At 41.2% G+C, this 18,030-nt stretch overlaps 1 protein-coding gene across 1 annotated transcript in view; it reads right to left on the bottom strand.

Annotated features, from left to right (window-relative positions):
• Nucleotides 1–7,698: 7,698 nt before the first annotated feature.
• LOC147615308 (ras-related protein RABA1f-like) overlaps nucleotides 7,699–18,030 on the bottom strand; it is a 28,557-nt gene continuing 18,225 nt past the window's right edge. The window contains exon 2 of the mRNA XM_086779384.1: nucleotides 7,699–8,609. Within this exon, the coding sequence (XP_086635510.1) occupies nucleotides 8,177–8,609 (433 nt within the window). The 3' untranslated portion in view covers nucleotides 7,699–8,176. The remainder of the gene's footprint in view (nucleotides 8,610–18,030) is intronic.

The following is an 18,030-nucleotide window of genomic DNA, read 5'->3' as shown; positions in this document are numbered from 1 at the left end:
TATAAGGCGTTGGGGCAAAGATGATTAGCAGTCGGGTGAGGCCTCTGTTGCCAGATATTGTGCATGATACTCAGACAGGATTTGTCCGGGATCGCAGCATTCTGGACAACATCTTTATGTTCTTTGAGGCGGCAGAGTGGGCATAACAGAGTAGACAGAGTTTGGCAATTCTGTTCTTGGACTTTGAGAAGGCCTATGATAGAGTTTATTGGGCCTTCTTAGAGGGCACTCTGGAGCAGATGGACTTCCCCTTGGAGTGGGTCTTAGGACTATATAGATCTGCCAGCAGTAGAAGGGTGCTTTTAGGAGGATAGATGGGAGAGGCCTTTTTTCTTGAGCAGTCGATATGGCAGGGATGCCTGCTGGCCCCCTATCTTTTCTTGTTTTTCACAGAGGCTATGGTTGGATACTTGAGGGATGTAGCGACAGGATTGCACAGACTGCACTTGCCAATTGAGTCTAGCCAGGCTCTTCTTGATGCAGAGTATGCAGACGACATGGCTCTCTATGTTCAGGATGATGAGGAGAGCATGGAGAGTGTTCGAGTTACTCTTGACACCTTTTACCTCACGGTAGGTGCGAGGATCAACTGAAAGAAGTCTATGGGCTTTTTGATAGATCTTGATTCTACCTGTGTGCCTGGGGGCAAACTTTAGATTTCACTTGGGTGGAGAGGGGATAGACTGCTCGTCGGTATCTAGGTTTTTAGGTGGGCATTGATATTACTACTGCACAACAGTTGATATCATTAACCCGGGAGGGCGCTGGTGAACCAGGTGCTATTGGTGACGGCTTGGTTTGTTGCCTCCTGCTGGTGTTTCTCCAGATCTTGTATTGCTCAGCTCCGGCGGTTGATCCACAATTTCTAATACCTCTATGTTATGCAAGGAGCAACGCTAGTGTCCATGTTTCAAACCTCTATCCAATGGAAGGGGAGAGAAATAATACCATAACTCAGAGGGTCCTATCGTAATGTTATCATTATCAACCTCATCGAGTAGCAGAGTGCCCAAACAAAATGGTTGTGTGTCTACTCAATAGCAAGCTCCACAATAAGCATTAACAGCTCCAGTATTTACCTATACAAAGTGTCATCTAATCAAGGACTATATTTATAATTCAAGCCATGAAATGAAACTTCCACCAATTTTGTAGCAAGCCTCCTTGATAAGTATACAACTAAAATGCATTGTAGCCCCACTAAACGTGCTAACTCAAGCTCAAGCTCAAGCCCACTAGTTGAACAAAGACAAGGTGGATGTTCACCAATTACTGACTTCTACCTTTAAAAAAGGTAAGAGGAGGCGACCAATAGGGCAAGCAAGGGTCAGTTAGTGGTCCTAATAGGGGATGGTTCATATGAGAAAACCATGCTCAACATGATATCCAGTCAAGGCTACCTAAGAGGGTAGGTAAGGGTGAGTTAATGGTCCTTATCTAGGATGGTTCAAATGAGGGAACCATAGAAACAGGGTCAATAGAATCCAATCAGATACAAAAATCCCCCAAACAAACGGCCCTAGAAAGGCCAACAACCCTAAAGGGCATTGGAGAATATCCCAATGCTGAAAAAGAGATTAAGAAACTAGAAACATCATCTTGTTCTATTTAACTATTCTCCTATGTGTTTCTACATTTTTATGACTTTAATCTTGCTTTTTTTTTCCATCCTCCATTTTTATATCCTTTTCTACTCACATAATCTAGTTATTGCTCGTATATTTTTTGCCATGGTGAAACCCATGCAAATTTGAGAAGCAAAGTGCGAGGTGCAAGAGGCAAGGGAATTGACGTGTAGGTATCCAAAGAGGGTAAGCACAATATAGAGGAGGTTGTTGCTATTGTTGGATAAAATTGATGAATACATGAGGATGAGGGATAATATGTGAAGCATAACCTTGGGGAAAATGTGTGCAAATGTCAAATTTGTAATCACCAAGCAGTAAACTCTCAAAAGGATTCATCCAAGTAGGTGAAAGCAACTCTTGGAGAATCAAGTAGGTGAGAGATCATGGGCGAGAGAATATAGCCAGTTGATATCTCACTTTATGAGCTAGAATGGGGAAGAGAATGTGGGAGCATCTCATTAGTGATTTAAGCAAGATTAGGGTTACCTAACCAGATGTACTCAAAGGCTATATAATGAGGCTCACATTCATGAATAATCATCTCTCGCATTTTATATCATTATGATGGTCATTTGCTAATTACTTTTCTTATTGTTAATTGCTTAATTATGGGCATGCTTAGTCTTAATCCACCATGCTAATGCTTGTCTTTGATACACCATGAACTTCAACAGTTGCACAAATGCACCATCATAGTAGGATGTAAAAAGGAGCTAGCTCAAAGAAAAGAAAGTCCAAGACATGCAAGGAAGTGGAAAAAGATCTAATTCTAAAAGAAGATTCACCAAACTCAAAATCTTGACCAAAACATTGATGGGAATCACCACAAGCTGTTGCCAACAAGAGATCATTACATGCAACATTTTGATATACATCTTTTACAAGCAATATAATGGAATAGTGCTTAGTTTCTCTATACTTGTCTGTTGTGTGTTTGATAATACCGTTTAGCTTAAGAGTTAATACTACACATATGAGCAAGGAATACCAATACAACAAGTAGACACTAACAAGGGAGTTATACTAATTGAAGTAGAGTAGAACCATTGGAGGAGTCTAGGATTGGCACTCTTAGATGGTAGCTGCAACCTTACCTGGCAAACTGTCTTCACCTAAATCACCCCAATTAGGCAACGATAATCAACGATCACTACTTGGCGAAGCCAAGTCATGTAAAACCAAGGTGCAAATTGGGGGTACTCTTGAGGTTGGTAGTGAGTGCAAAACTAGACCGTCCACCACAATATAAACCCTAGATCACGATATTTGACATATTTCATCACCATAACTTACATGTTGCTCATGTGCTTAATCCTTTTTTCAAATATTTTCTTCTTGCACGCCTTCATTTTATAGTTGGTCCTTACATCCAATGCATTATCATTCACATCTTGGTTCCTCTATTGACTCCCATTGACATGATCAATGTGTTGGCCCAGTTAACATCACTACCACATATTATTGGAAGTTAAAATCACATATTGTGATCTCTCTTTGCACTTTGGAGGAACATTCTCCACGGTCCACCAACATTGTACTATTCTAAGTTAAAAATCACATATTGGTATCTCTCTTTGCACTTTGGAGGAAGATTCTCCACGTCCACCAACATTGTAGGCGACAAGGTATGTGATCTCAACAAAAGTCGCTCACCCCAAATCAACACAATGTATCTACAAAAGAAATCTTAAAGACACATGCAAACATCTATGAAATTTGATGAATGATAAAGAAGATATGCTAGCTTCACTTGGATGCATAAGAGGTTGTCAATATCAACAATTTTGTGAAGAAAGAAGATGTTCACAATGAACAATGAACTCCATCATTGATCCACCTCAACCTAAATTTAAATTTATATTGCTACATTGGGGTTAAGGTTCATTTTCCTATGCGACTTGTAGAAGAAATGGAGACTGATCCAGGGTAGGGTATAAAATTTTGAATTATACTTGCCAATGCTTTATTGAACAATTTTTGTCAACACATTGAAATCAAGATTCTTATTATATAAAGGTCCATATGGTTCATTGAATAATTGTTGCCAATACATAGAAGTCTTCCAAATCTTGTTTCAAATTGTTCAATCCAAGAGAATTAGTTTTATATTGTGTGAGGACCATTTAGGATTGACTCAAGTAAAGCACACTTATCTACATGTAAATTTCAAAGCTTGTAAACAAATGTATTCGCTTATATACCTATTAAGTAAAATCTTGCATGAAACTTTCATCAAAGCATATTGCCATGGTAGAGCAAGGTGGTGAGGATTGGACAACATGAGATAACATAAGGAAGAGGCCAAAAGACCAAGAAGCTCATCCACCAACATGAATGAGAGTTAATGAAGTGATAGTGGCAATTGTAACCTCTACAGTGTGGCAACTGTTCATGCCAAGAGAGAGCATGCTTAGTGTTGTATGGTGATCCCACAAGCCTTCAAAAGCCTAGAGAGAACAACATGGTAAAGCACAGCCCAAGTGCTAAGGGTTTTGGCCATCTAGAGTTGTAGACCACCATGGGTGTTGGGACCTGTCAAAGTTTTTGTATCCAAATATCATAGATAATAATGAGTTTTTGTAGTTAGAAAACACAATTAATGTAAGTGTGGGACCCTCTCAGACTGACTAGCATAATCCTTAGACAGGAAATGTGAATGATTCTTCTAGGTATATGCCCTTTATAATTCTCACAAGCAGGTTAAATTGAGCAGATCCTTCGGGCTCAATGAGATATATCATGACTCCTCGATTATGAAGGCAATGTGTCTATCCTTATTCTCGATTTGCTAACTAAACTCAACCTAGGTTTTTCTTGTTCTTAATAACACAAATTTGTTTCATTTTGGAAAGTACCCACTTCTCGAGTTGACCCAACTATCCAATTTCTTGTGTTTAATCCTTTTTCTACTTCAATCAAATCTATAAACTCAGCCTCGTTCAATCCCATGTGTCTAGCCTTTCGCCCTCCAGAGGACCTATGGAACCAATGTGAACTCACACACCCATAATTGAAATAGCCACTTTACTTACACACAAGAAATCATGCACACACTCCTTTATTTATTTATTTTTAACACTCATTCCAAGAAAACACACGCCACACTGTTCATGTGTCCACATCACATAACAAATATTACAAGTAACACATCAATGTCACCTCATTAACATAAATCTCCTCACACCACGATCGTGAGCACCAATGAGCCCGAGCACCCTTGGACCACCATGATGATCGGAGGAACCCTACAATGTCTCACATTCACCTTACCACAAGTGTTAAATCATCCTAGGAGTCGCTTCAATCTACATCACGTATTCCAGAAGCACGAACACACCAAGTAGAAATGTCAGGTACCAATACGTATACTTAGCCACCATGCACTACCTTGTCCACTTCACTCCAAAAGCGCTTCATGTCCTCACACCAATCATGCCAGGAGCACAACCACGTTCGACTGAGAGGGATCAAGGTTTTGGACGACCACTCTCGCGTGATATACCCCATGGATGACACCCACACGACAATCCATAAACCTATGTGATATCTTCACAGGCTACACATAAACAAACATATGCAACACATGTATATAGTATATCAAGCATTATTTGAATCGAAATACACCATATACGACCACTCTCGCGTGATATACCCCATGGATGACACCCACACGACAATCCATAAACCTATGTGATATCTTCACAGGCTACACATAAACAAACATATGCAACACATGTATATAGTATATCAAGCATTATTTGAATCGAAATACACCATATTCACATTCGAAGCAGTGTAAACCATTGTAAGCTCAATGAGACATCATAGCTCACAGCAGTTAAAACTCTGAATGTTTGAGTTCTCCAGCCACAACATATCCTGACGAGGTCTTCTTAAGAATTTTTGCTTCTTGATAAAATTTTGCTTAAGGTAAAGATGGTCATTCAAGCTCCTGGATTTAGGCCCTATCACACATCGAGAATCTTTGTAAGGAACCTTAGTCATTCATAAGGGTCTTCAGGATATCTCTCTTTGAAGGTCTCTTTATTTCAATTCAAGTCTTAATTTCATAAGTCCTATTATCATCTTACTTCTTAGGGATTGGGCCTCTTAAATCAAGCACATCAAACTCTATTTTTCAGATCTTGATTTTAATCCTATACCTTATTCTGCATCAAAATTCACTATATCTAATCTTTTTGAGGCTTTTTAGACTTCGCTTTTTGAAAACACCCTTCTCTTGTTTAGAGTGCTTTCAATCTTTTCACTTTAAAGGTTAATTGTGACTTTCTCTCTAAAAAATTCTTTTCTTGAGAGATGGATTCAATCTAATCTCATTGAGATTTTTTTAGTTAATTCTAGAACTCTAATCTAATCTTATACTTAATCTTTCATGCATAAGAGGTTATTTTTCTTTCTCTTACTAGAATCACTTCATCTCTCACTAGAATTTTGCTTATAGAATCCATCTCTAGAGATCTTGCATCAATATTCAAAATTAATTCTAAGCATTTTTCTAAACAATTTTTAATTTATCGAGGACCACCTTCTTCACCTAAAGATATTTTCTCTCTAAAATCTTAATCCCATTTTTCTCTCTCTAAGCCTAAGGCTATCCCCCCTGCAGTGAACTTATTCTAAAATCTTGATTCACTTAAAATTAATATTCTAACATTCTCAATGTACACATTTATGTGCATAAATTAGTACACATCTAGATTCAAACCTAAGTAATGTCATAAAAATCCAAGCCATGTATCCTATTTCACCCAAAACTTAACCTCATAATTTTTAGCTACTTAATTATCAAAATAAATTACTTTACTCCTTAGTCTAAATTTTATCCTAAAGTCAAATCATTAAATTGACCTAAGACAACTTCTATCGTCAATTAATTTTTTGTTTTTGAGACTATAAGCAAAGAATATTCTTTACTCAAAAAAATTAATCCTTCATTCTAAATCAATTTTAAGCCTTAGAATAAAATGCTCATCTAGTTGATTTAATAAATTCTACGTACACAATCATGTGCAAACTCCATGTAATCTATACAAACCATAGAAATTGAAGATTAAACTCACCCTTAGAATTACATACATGTGCTTTATCTAATAAGAACTAATACAAAAACCACTTACCACATACCACCAACAAAATACCATGGGTAAATAAACCACCACCTTCCAACCCAATTCCATCTTGTTTTTTACCAAACCATGATTAGAAGAAATATTCTTTGCCCAATTAATTAAAGAAATTGAAGATTAAACTCAACCTTAGAATTACATACATGTGCTTTATCTAATAAGAACTAATACAAAAACCACTTACCACATACCACCAACAAAATACCATGGGTAAATAAACCACCACCTTCCAGTCCAATTCCATCTTGTTTTTTACCAAACCATGATTAGAAGAATTATCCTTAGCCCAATTAATTAAATTAAGATGCACACAGTGTGGTGTATATCAATTAATTTTTCCAAGGAAAAATCTTGCAATAGTTACACCTAATATTTTAAATTAAATACTGACATTTGACAACAATTTTTCTCTCAATTAATTTTATCGTTTTAGCTTTTGACCTAAATTAATAACAAGTCTGCACACTAATGTACACATGTGCATCCTAGGATCATTCTCATTTATTTTTACACAAACCTCCATATTTTATTGAAAAATGATTTTATTATTTTAATTTCTTTTAACACAGTTCTCAAAATGAACACAATTATTTGTCATAACCAATTAAACTCTAGTGCTTAGTAAGAGGAATCTTACAGCAAGTTTCTATATCTAGGCATGATAGATAATGAATGAAAGATCGTTCTTTACATAGACAATGAATAGAAGATACAACTTTCTTTTTATTTTTTTGAGAGAGAGGGTGCTAAAAGTACATGGCAATACCTCCTTCCTTGGAAATAGATTTGAACCTAATACCTCCTTCTTGGGAGGTAGATTTGAACCTGGCATTAGGGCATTATTCATACACAAACTAATCAGCAAACCAATCAAATACAAGTATAAATTTCCAAACAAATATCACAGACAAATAGAGACCTGATTCGGCACAAGACCATAACATTTTTGGAGGAAAGCACCTAAACAAAGAAATCACAGCCTGACACTGTTATGCAATTAATTGTCAGAGATACTACAGGAAAGAATTTAGCTAAAACGTCCTCCATACCCCAGAACAGCAGTATAATGCATGAAAGCTTTCAAAAGATTTAACCTCTTCTTCATCCTTCATCCCTGTCGCATGCTGCACAAAGGAGTTCCAACCCTGATCAGTGGGAGACTACCTTTGCAGAGACTTCCTAGGCTTCTTCTGGCCGATCTTAGAAATGTCTGGCTCAAATCCAAACATATCACAACAAAGACGACCTTTGTCCGGCAACAGGGGGAACCAACAACAAAACTATCTAATGCCTTGTGACATCCCAGCAACAGGAAACCAACAACAAAACTATATAATGTCTTGTTGGCATCCCACACCTTCTACACCAACCATAATTTGTGCCCTAGATTGATGAGCTTATCTATGCTGAACAACATCCAACTTTCTTAGTTGCTGTCACATCATTACTGCCAACATTTATTGTTTGACCTCGGCTTGGCACAGCGGCAGGATCCTCCCCAATATCAAGGGCCTTCTTGCTGACCACCCTGTAGATTTGAGTGAGTATTTGCTTGAATGCATTTTCCACATTTGTTGATTCCAAGGCAGATGTTTCCATGAAGTACAGGCCCTCTCCCTCTGCAAAGGACTGGCTGTCCTCTGCTGATACCGCCCTCAGGTGCCGAAGGTCAGACTTATTGCCCACAAGTATGATCACAATATTCGAGTCCGTGTGATCCTTAAGCTCTTTTAGCCACCTTTCGACATTCTCGAATGTCACGTGTCTGGTTATATCATACACCAGCAATGCACCCATTGCACCCCGGTAATAGGCACTGGTGATGGCTCTATACCTGAATTATATAACAAAGAAAAACTGCAAGAGATCAAAATTATGGAAAAACATAAAAGGCAAAGCAATCATAAAAACATAAAGAAAATACACTTCTGCCTACCTACAACATGATAGACCTTCAGTTGTGACTTTAATCATGTGACCATATTGAAAGCATCCATAACCTCACTCAAAATAATACAAATATCTGACCTACTGAAGGGCCCCCTACGCTCCCATTTACCTACTCTCACACTTCCAGCTTACAAAATGTAACATGCTAACCATGCAGAAGCATAATTAATGGTGATTAACACTAAGCTACAAAGATTAATGCTAATCACAGCTTTGTTTATTATACCCCCGCCGGGGGGGTGGGTGGGGGTGGTCTTGCTTTTTGCAAAAAGCTACCATGCTTTGCTTTTACTATGCTTTCCTCTTTATTCTTTTAATAATAAAATATTACTCAACTTTTGACTAGTTCTCCAAAGTTCTTTTATGCTTTGCTTTTCTAGCTTGAGGGCCTTGCTTTTTGGTCCTAACCATTGTTTTTCCTCTTTTTTTGTAATATGCGGAAGCTTCGGAGAAAGATCGGTACTTCAAAACTCAGAAATCAGCACTCTTTTCGCGACGGAAATTAATGCACAAAACTGAAAGGAGATGTGCAGAAAATAGAGAGAGCAGGGGGAGATGGAGAGGACACAGTATTGGGTCCCAATTACCCTCTGTAGGGCCCCTACCACGGATGGTGTATTTGCTTTATTAGAATGATGTAAATCTGAAAACAAATACAGAAAACTTGACCTTTCTTGGCTGGGAAATCCCTACCCTTGACCTTCAGAAGTCCACCCCTTTGCTTAGCAATCTCCTTGGCTTGTCTGGCCCTTGATTGGCTTGAGCTCTTGGTGAAAACTGAGATGAATGATGGGATTATGGCTTCCACTATTTATACTCCTCAGGAGCAGTCGGCCAGCTGAAAAACAGGCAATGTCCCACGACTGGTGAAAATTCAGCAATAAATGCTGAATTAAATCCCAAAAAATCTTGCCTTTTTTTCCTAACAGGCTGAAAGTGATGCGCCTGCTTCTGATTGGCCAGATACAGCTTTTGTCCACAATCCCAGGGCTAGGCAGCCTGTATGAGCTGCCCCATACATGCCCTACAGCCATATAAAGGCTGTAATCTCCTGGAGATTGCCTTATCTGTGCCCTAGGGCTGTCCTACAGCCCCTCCATGGCTGGTGGGTTCAGCCTGGGCCTTCCTGGCCCTCATGGGGGTGGTTCTACACCATTCCCATGCCCCCACTCAGATCCGGGGTAGCCCTATGGGCTGGCCCCTTGTCCTAAACATAATCTACTCAGTGATCTTGCATCCGGTACCATACCAGATACACAGAACCACTGACATCATTCTAGAGGGAGACTCACAGCGCGGACTGGCACTGTTTCATGTGCAGGACAGTGCACACCTAACCTTGGACTCATGTGCAGGACAATGCACACCTGACCTCGGACGACTGAGATGGATCCCTAGCTGACTCGTCCCGGACTGGGCTCACATGGGACCAGTTCACCATCTCAAGTCCTGCACCTTCTGTACAGAAATGTCTACGTGGCATCCAAGTGCGGGATGGACGTGACATTTTCTCATTGAATGAAACTCAATCTGTTCTGGCTCTTCCACCCTTGGTGGATCCTTCAATACAGGCTCCTCTGGGAGTAACCCTGTACAAGGTTTCCAATACACTGTCAAAGAAGGCATTATGTGTCTTCCAATGATATGAAAGGTCCAACCGATAACATACATGGTTGATCTTCTTGGTAACCTGAAAAGGTCCATATACCATCATTCCATGACTTTGGCAATCAAAACACCCTCCTTTCTTTGCAAACACAACAAAGAACATAGGCTTGGACAAAATAAACTCTGCTCAGGATGTCTGAAAAGATCACTACTCTCCTCCAAAATCTGTAAACTCCCGTCACATAAGAAACTCTCCACAAATACAAAACAGCTCCCGAAACTGATCCTCAAGTGAAGTAGCTGGAGATGGGCCCCCTCTGAGTGTAGAAAACTCTTGTGGGAAGTAAAACACTATTGTCCAGCAAAAAAACAGCACTGCACCGCCAACAAAAGACAAGGAACATGAAGAAACCAAAAAACCGTGTAGGCTAGGAACAAAACATAGGTATAGATGCTCCAAAATCAGCAAAACGCTAACTGAAATCAAAAATTCAATGTCCTCTTCAAGTACCAAACGGCCTCCAAAGCCACAATCCAAACAAAACCCCCTCTGCAAGTGATCTGTGTCCACTGGAGAAGAAATCGCAGCCAAACAAGGGCTATAAACCTGAAAAATTTAGGCCAACCAGTGTCCACACCTCCTATTAGGAAAAATGCTGAAGAGAAGGTACCTTCGGGTCCAACGGGAGGAGCTTAGGTGAAGGTAGAACTACTAGAAGAAACAACTCAGAAAAACATAGCAACCATGGCTGCAAATCTGAAAACACAGGAGTGTTTGGGGCAATAGATAGGCTGAATCTGGAAAAAACAGAAGATATATGGTACCACCAAGCCTTAGAGTAGCAAACAGAACCAGCAAACCTGTAGGAGAAAAAAACGCAGCAAAGATGCTGCTGCTATCCTGCGCAGAACAGGCAGCTGAAAAACGCTGCAATTTGCTGATGACAACCACCTGTAGAAAAACGCAGCACTCTAGGTGCTGCAGCCCTGAAAACAAAGCAGAAAACAAGTGTGAAAGGGGTTCTCAGAGGTCAAACCGATGAAGGAAGACCATGGGGCTGCAATGGAGAAGCGCCTGGAAGAGGCAGGCGACCAGCAGCAACCTGAGAATGTGCAGCGGAAGAAGGGAAAGTGGAAACACAAGAGAGAGAGTGAGAGAGTGAGAGATGGAGAGGAAACACAGGTGAGAAACTACTCTCAATATCATCATCAAAAGGAATACATGTCCCGAGCAAGAGGGGAGAAAACCTCGTATGTGAGGAACTGCAGAAAACAATGCTAAGCAAGCAGTGAAGAATGAGCGAGGCAAGCCAGCTATATATATGCCCATATGAAGGCAGCCGACTAGGGAAAAAGTCCTCCACGACTAGGGAAAAATGCCCAAGACTCCATAAAATGGGGAATAAATATGGGTAAATGGTGTGAGGGGTGACTAGCCGCTCTAGCTAACATGGTCAGCCCTAGAGGCTAAAATAGGACACCAAACAGAAAGCCAGCAAGAAGGGGATGATGTCTAACACTTGGTTCCAGTCCTAAAGTCCTAGATCAGCCTGATAGTTGTTCCCTCCATTAGGCTCTTAGTCTCCCTCTGCTCTCAACATGGCTCTGCCACCCCAAGAAAGTTTCTTCAAGAGAAATCCTGCTCTCACACCACTGTAAGCCTAGTGGGGCGTACCGTGACAGATTCAACTACATGTCCAAAGACAATGATGAGAGAGAGAGAGAGAGAGAGAGAGAGAGAGAGAGAAGGAGAATAGGAATCTTGCACAGTACACCACACTAAGCGGGCAACAAGCCCCGCCCCTTTCAAGAATTTATTCAAGTACAATCCACAGGGACGCTCGCCAGGATCAATACAATCAATGAATACAAAACAAACAAATATGCCGATGTAGGATATCCAAGTCGAGGTCGATGTCAAGACACGAGATCTTTGATGCCAAGTACACCACGAGAATGACCCACAAGAATCTCTTACTGGGCTAGTACCAAATCCAATACCCAAATCCAAGTCTAGATACAATCCAAACCCAAGTCGAAATCCAAGTCCAAGTCCAAGTCCAAGTCTGAATCAAATCCCGAATCTCAAAGATGTCCAAAGGAACTCAATACCCAATCTGAGAAGAACCTCGAAAAAAAAAAACACCAAAGTGGCGGATATGAGTGCCCAACTGCCAATCTCTCTACTAAGGATCTAGAGGAAGACGCTAGCAACTTGATGCGGTGCTGCACAATGGCGGCGGCGGCGATCACATGACGAACTTCCTTCTTTCCACAGCTTTGTTTATGATGAAAAGTTCCACCCTTGGTGATAAGCCACACAATGGATAAGAAGGGAAGGATTCATGATAGTTTTATACCCAAGGGGAGAGTCTTGCTTTTTGCAGAAAGCTATCATGCTTTGCTTTTACTATGCTTTCCTCTTTATTGTTTTAATAATAAAATATTGCTCGACTTTTGACCACTTTTCCAAAGTTCTTTTATGATTCGCTTTTCTGGCTTCAGAGCCTTGCTTTTTGACTGCTTTTTGAAAAAGTGCATTTAAGCTTTTTGATCCGGCTCAATCTCCTCTTGCCAATGATATCCCTGGCTCGCGGTCAACTCAAATTGACTTTTTGCTTTTTCTTGCTTTTTGACCAAGACTAGTGCTTTTTCTTGAACAAACCTTATGATCCATGTCCCCATGCCTTCATCAACCTGTCCATGTGTCCAAGCATGTGTTCCATCATGTGTAAAGAGCTAGGAGGGCCAAATAGTTACACAATATTTGGCTGGAACTTGTGAAATCACTGAATTCCCAGAATTATGTCTGCTCCTACAAGAGAGGCAACCATAAAATCTCGCATAAACTCTATGCCCTAAATCACTAGTTTAGCACCTTGAGCTTCAAACTTGATGCTCAACGTCGTTCCTTTGCTAAATCCCTCAGCTTTCTTGTCTACCGAAGTTAGGACGAAACGGGCTCGTCAAGTGGCTTGTTCTGTGACCACATCCTCCATGCTACCACTGTCAAACAAGACGACTCCTCTCTGCACCTCTGTAGCCAAAGGTCTTGAGCAATTCATTGCATTCATACTCTTGGTCTTGGGCGCCCTTCGAGCTCCCAGCTAATGATTGCACCAACTGAAGAACTCGGATCCGAAGAACTAGGAACAGCCGCCGCCGCTGGGGTCTGTGTCACCAGCCTGGACATTTCCCAGTATGAAAGGAGACTTGTGTACTCCAGGATGTCTAAATATTTGGAAAGTACAAAGCTTTGGGAATGGGAGATTATCCTAGAATACAAAGGACCACACTCCTAAAATTTAGGAGAGTTGCTATTTTTGGCCCAACTCCGATGGAAATTCTGTTCGCGTCATTACATCTGGAATTGAGCAGATACCAAGAGTTGGCAAAGTGCCTATGACAGAATGTCTACTAGTTGGGATATTTTTAGAGGTAAAGATTATGGAAGGACCCATCTTTTAGATTGGGACATGTGGCAAGAAAGTGGACCAAAGTGAGACAAGTGGCCTGACACTTGTTAGAAAATGAATCAAAGTGAGACAAGTGGCCTCACACTTGTCACTTCAGCTATTGTGTGACTCTCCACTTGTCATTGTAGCCTTCTCTTGCCATTTTAGCTCATGGGAGGCCCAAATCTATAAATTGGAGCCCTCTCTCTTCATTAATAGAGGCTCTCTTGCTGCACACTAGCCTCTACCACCGTTACAGGCTGCCCTAATGATGGCTACTCTCTTTCTCTCACTTGAAGGCTGCCCATGAAGAATACCGGCTGTTGGGGACTGTTTTGGAGGCTTCCATCGCGAAGAAATACTGAGGCAAGGGTATTTAATCATTTATTATGATTTCTAGCCATTGTACTTGTTGTACCAATCTTTGTACCTGCTGTACCAACCATTGTACTGACTGTACCAGTCCTTGTACTTGTACTACTTGCTGTACCACCCATTGTATCGATTGTACCAACTTCTGTACTTGATGTACCAACCACTGTACTTGCTATACTAGTCACTGTACATGTTGTACCAACATTTGTACTTGATGTACCTGCTATACCAACCACCGTACTGGCTGTACCTGCTGTACCAGCCATTGTACCTACTGTACCGGCTAAATGGAGAGTTGTACTTGCTGTACCAGCTCTATTGCATGAAGACCCGTGGTTTTTGGGAAAGAATCAGCACCCACACGGAGGTATATGGATTATATTGTTGACTCAGCATTTCTCCAACCTATTTTCCAGCTTGGTAGCCTCGTGTTGGGCTGTGATATGGCATTTGTATATGGATAATCCGGTATCTCCTGTGGGGAGAGTAAGGCCCTCAAAGCTTGTACATGATATTATTCTCCTTGGGTAATAAAATACTCCAAGGGGGGGGGTCGGCCCATTCCGGCCTCTATGCAGTGTCACACGTGCAAGCTCCATTTTCAGCATTTGTGGATGTTTTGTCCATCCTTTATGTTTTATGCAAAGTGATGATGGATATGTGTTAAGGCTGTGGCCATGTTTAAATGTTTTAATATACATTGATGGTATCAACAAGTGTGCAAAGGCCCTAGTCCCCCGGGCGGCGCCGCGAGTTACATTGGTATCAGAGCATAGGCTTTCTTGGAAGCGGAGGCTTCCTTCTATCAATAAGGAAGAGAAAAGATCTCAAGTGGGGACCACACTTACCATCATTGCTGTTAAGCATGGCGAGCCGCTTCATAGCTTATGAAGCAAGAGCATGAGCAGTAGACAGCTTGTTGATCTAAGGATTTATGAATTCACAAAATTTATCTTGGAAGTATGGAGTTGGCTTTATGTGCACACGTTTAGCACTCTTTCCATATGGATACTGTGGATTATATTATCAAGCTTACAGGAAAGCTATATGGAGATATATCTCGGGATATCTTAAGGATATGGTGAGGAGATATTTCTTTTGGCTTCATGACCAACCTGGCAAAGAAAAGCTAAGTATACTTTGAGTTTGCAAAGTTGGTGCTTTTGCTATTTACTATGAAGTGTTTTTGATGTTCACTAACCCTTGTATAGTCATGCAAGTAGAAAGGTGGTGTTGTTTGCCTTGAGATGGTTTCAGGGAAACATTGTTTATGGCTCCCTCTATTGGGATGGATTATATCTATGGAGATTTCTTTCTTGGACGAGATTTATATAGATATTGGGCTTTACAAGCAATTTCTATGGAGGAATCTGCCCAGTTTATAAACAAGAAATATTTGGATATCTCATGGATATGATGCTTTTATGGATAAAAGTCCACCTCTACTCCAAGGTGTGTGGTTAGCACGGAGTATGTGGAAAGAGTTATGGTATACAAGGATTATGGTATACAGGTCTATGGATTCTTGGACTTCTTTGGATCTATCCTCAGGTTTATTGTGACATGTGAGGTCTTTGACCGTAGTAAACACAACCTTAGTCTAACTAAACTGCACTTAATGATGTTTAAGAGAGACAAATATGTGTCAATGCAATGCAATGCAGCTATATTAGATGAATGGGTTACAATGAGATCTGAATAGATCTATGATGCTGAATATGCTGATATGCTAAATGAACTACTGTCCCACTGTCTTTCCCTTGTCTCCCGGGAAGGAAACGCTGAAGGGATGGATTTGGGACTGATGCAATGCTGATGTGATGCTGAAAACGCAGATGCTCTCCTGTTGCCTGAGAAGGAAACGCTGAGGAGATAGATGCGTTGGCTGAATCTGCTGGACTAACTGAATGAGATGCGCTATGCCGAACTGGATGCGTTGATGGGCTGAAACGCTGATGGCAGATGCTATGTGGACTGAATGCTGATGCGCCTCTTTATATGAGGGACTGTGCTGGTCGGCCAGCTTTGCTGCAGTCGGCCAGATGTAAAAAGCCCACGACTGCCATAAAATACCATAAATGCCATAAAGTGGTATAAAATGCTGGTCAGCTGATGTAGACATGCTGCCGGCTGCTGTCCAAACTCTGTCGGCTGCCTCCACAAACCCTAAATGCTTTGGTCTAGATGGCTAATGTGATGCTACAATGCTGAATCCAACCCATACCATGTGGTACATGCTGAAAACATTCATTTAAATGCCCATAAAATGCCTGATAAATCCTGATGATGTTTATGATGCTAAAATGATGCCATGTCACTGTACACTTGAAGGGTGTGCACGTGGCATTCCCCGCTGCTAAACTGTTGCTGGGTGGTATACCTGGCAACCTTCGACTCCTCTGGGGATCCTTCTCCTCCGAACCACTGCCCCTTCTGTCTTCTGCTGCCGGGACTGAGGTCGTCTGAAGGAGTGAAATCCTTTGAGCCAAGACTCTATGTACTGTGGGAACTGAATGGCAAATGCTGCTAAAACTGCTTGGAAATACCTGAGTCACCCTTGACCTGCCTGTGGAAACCTTTCACCTACCATCTCCGTCGTTCCTGAAGCTCTGAACCTCCTGAGGCGATGTTGGAGCAAACTTCCGTCTTCTGTGGAAGAGAAACCCCTTGCTGCTGCCAGTTGAAGCCCAAAACTTATGTCCTCCTTTGATGATGGATGTCATTCTTCCCCAGAGAGTTCATGGGTAAACATGTATGCCTTGCAGATGCAAGACTAACTGCTAAGCTGACTGCTATGCAAGCCATGTGCAACCCTATATGCTGTGCAAGAATGCAGATGGATGGGTTACTAATGCATACCTAAGGGAAAATCCCTAAGGGTGGCCTGCAAGATTTTGAGAACTGGGTTTAACTGTGCGGAAGCGATTAACATGATGTCTGACTGAACGACTCATGGAATGAACATGTTCTAAGGCTGGTTACCCTGTAACGCTCTGATACCAATGTGACATGTGAGGTCTTTGGCCGTAGTAAACACAACCTTAGTCTAACTAAACTGCACTTAATGATGTTTAAGAGAGAGACAAATATGTGTCAATGCAATGCAATGCAGCTATATTAGATGAATGGGTTACAATGAGATCTGAATAGATCTATGATGCTGAATATGCTGATATGCTGAATGAACTGCTGTCCCACTGTCTTTCTCTCGTCTCCTGGGAAGGAAACGCTGACGGGATGGCTTTGGGACTGATGCAATGCTGATGTGATGCTGAAAACGCAGATGCTCTCCTGTTGCCTGAGAAGGAAACGCTGAGGAGATAGATGCGTTGGCTGAATCTGCTGGACTGAACTGGATGAGATGCGCTATGCTGAACTGGATGCGTTGATGGGCTGAAACGCTGATGGCAGATGCTATGTGGACTGAATGCTGATGCGCCTCTATTTATATGAGGGACTGTGCTGGTCGGCCAGCTTTGCTGCAGTCGGCCAGATGTAAACAGCCCACGACTGCCATAAAATACCATAAATGCCATAAAGTGGTATAAAATGCTGGTCGGCTGATGTAGACATTGTTGGGTTTTATGCTGTGTATGCACCCAGAGGAGTGCTAGTGATCATCAGTAGATTACTGGAGCACTTTTTACTTCAGTTAGTGGAGGTTTTTTCCCCCAGTTTAGCTTAGTATCACTTATAAGCAGTTTATAAGTGTTTTGGTCCACCCGGCACATTTTATGGCCGGACATGTGAACACATCCTTTTAGGTCACTTTATTATGTGGCTATTGTACTTCACATCATTATTTGAATACACACACAGAGTCGTGTTCTCTCTCTGCTTCTCCACCCTGTGTTTGCAGCACCTCCA

This window comes from Cibotium barometz, chromosome 40, assembly GCF_041138505.1.
Source record: "Cibotium barometz isolate CiBa-2024 chromosome 40, ASM4113850v1, whole genome shotgun sequence".
Taxonomy (NCBI): domain Eukaryota; kingdom Viridiplantae; phylum Streptophyta; class Polypodiopsida; order Cyatheales; family Cibotiaceae; genus Cibotium; species Cibotium barometz.
The sequence above is the reverse complement of the archived record's forward strand: the minus strand, read 5'-3'. Positions and strand labels throughout refer to the sequence as shown.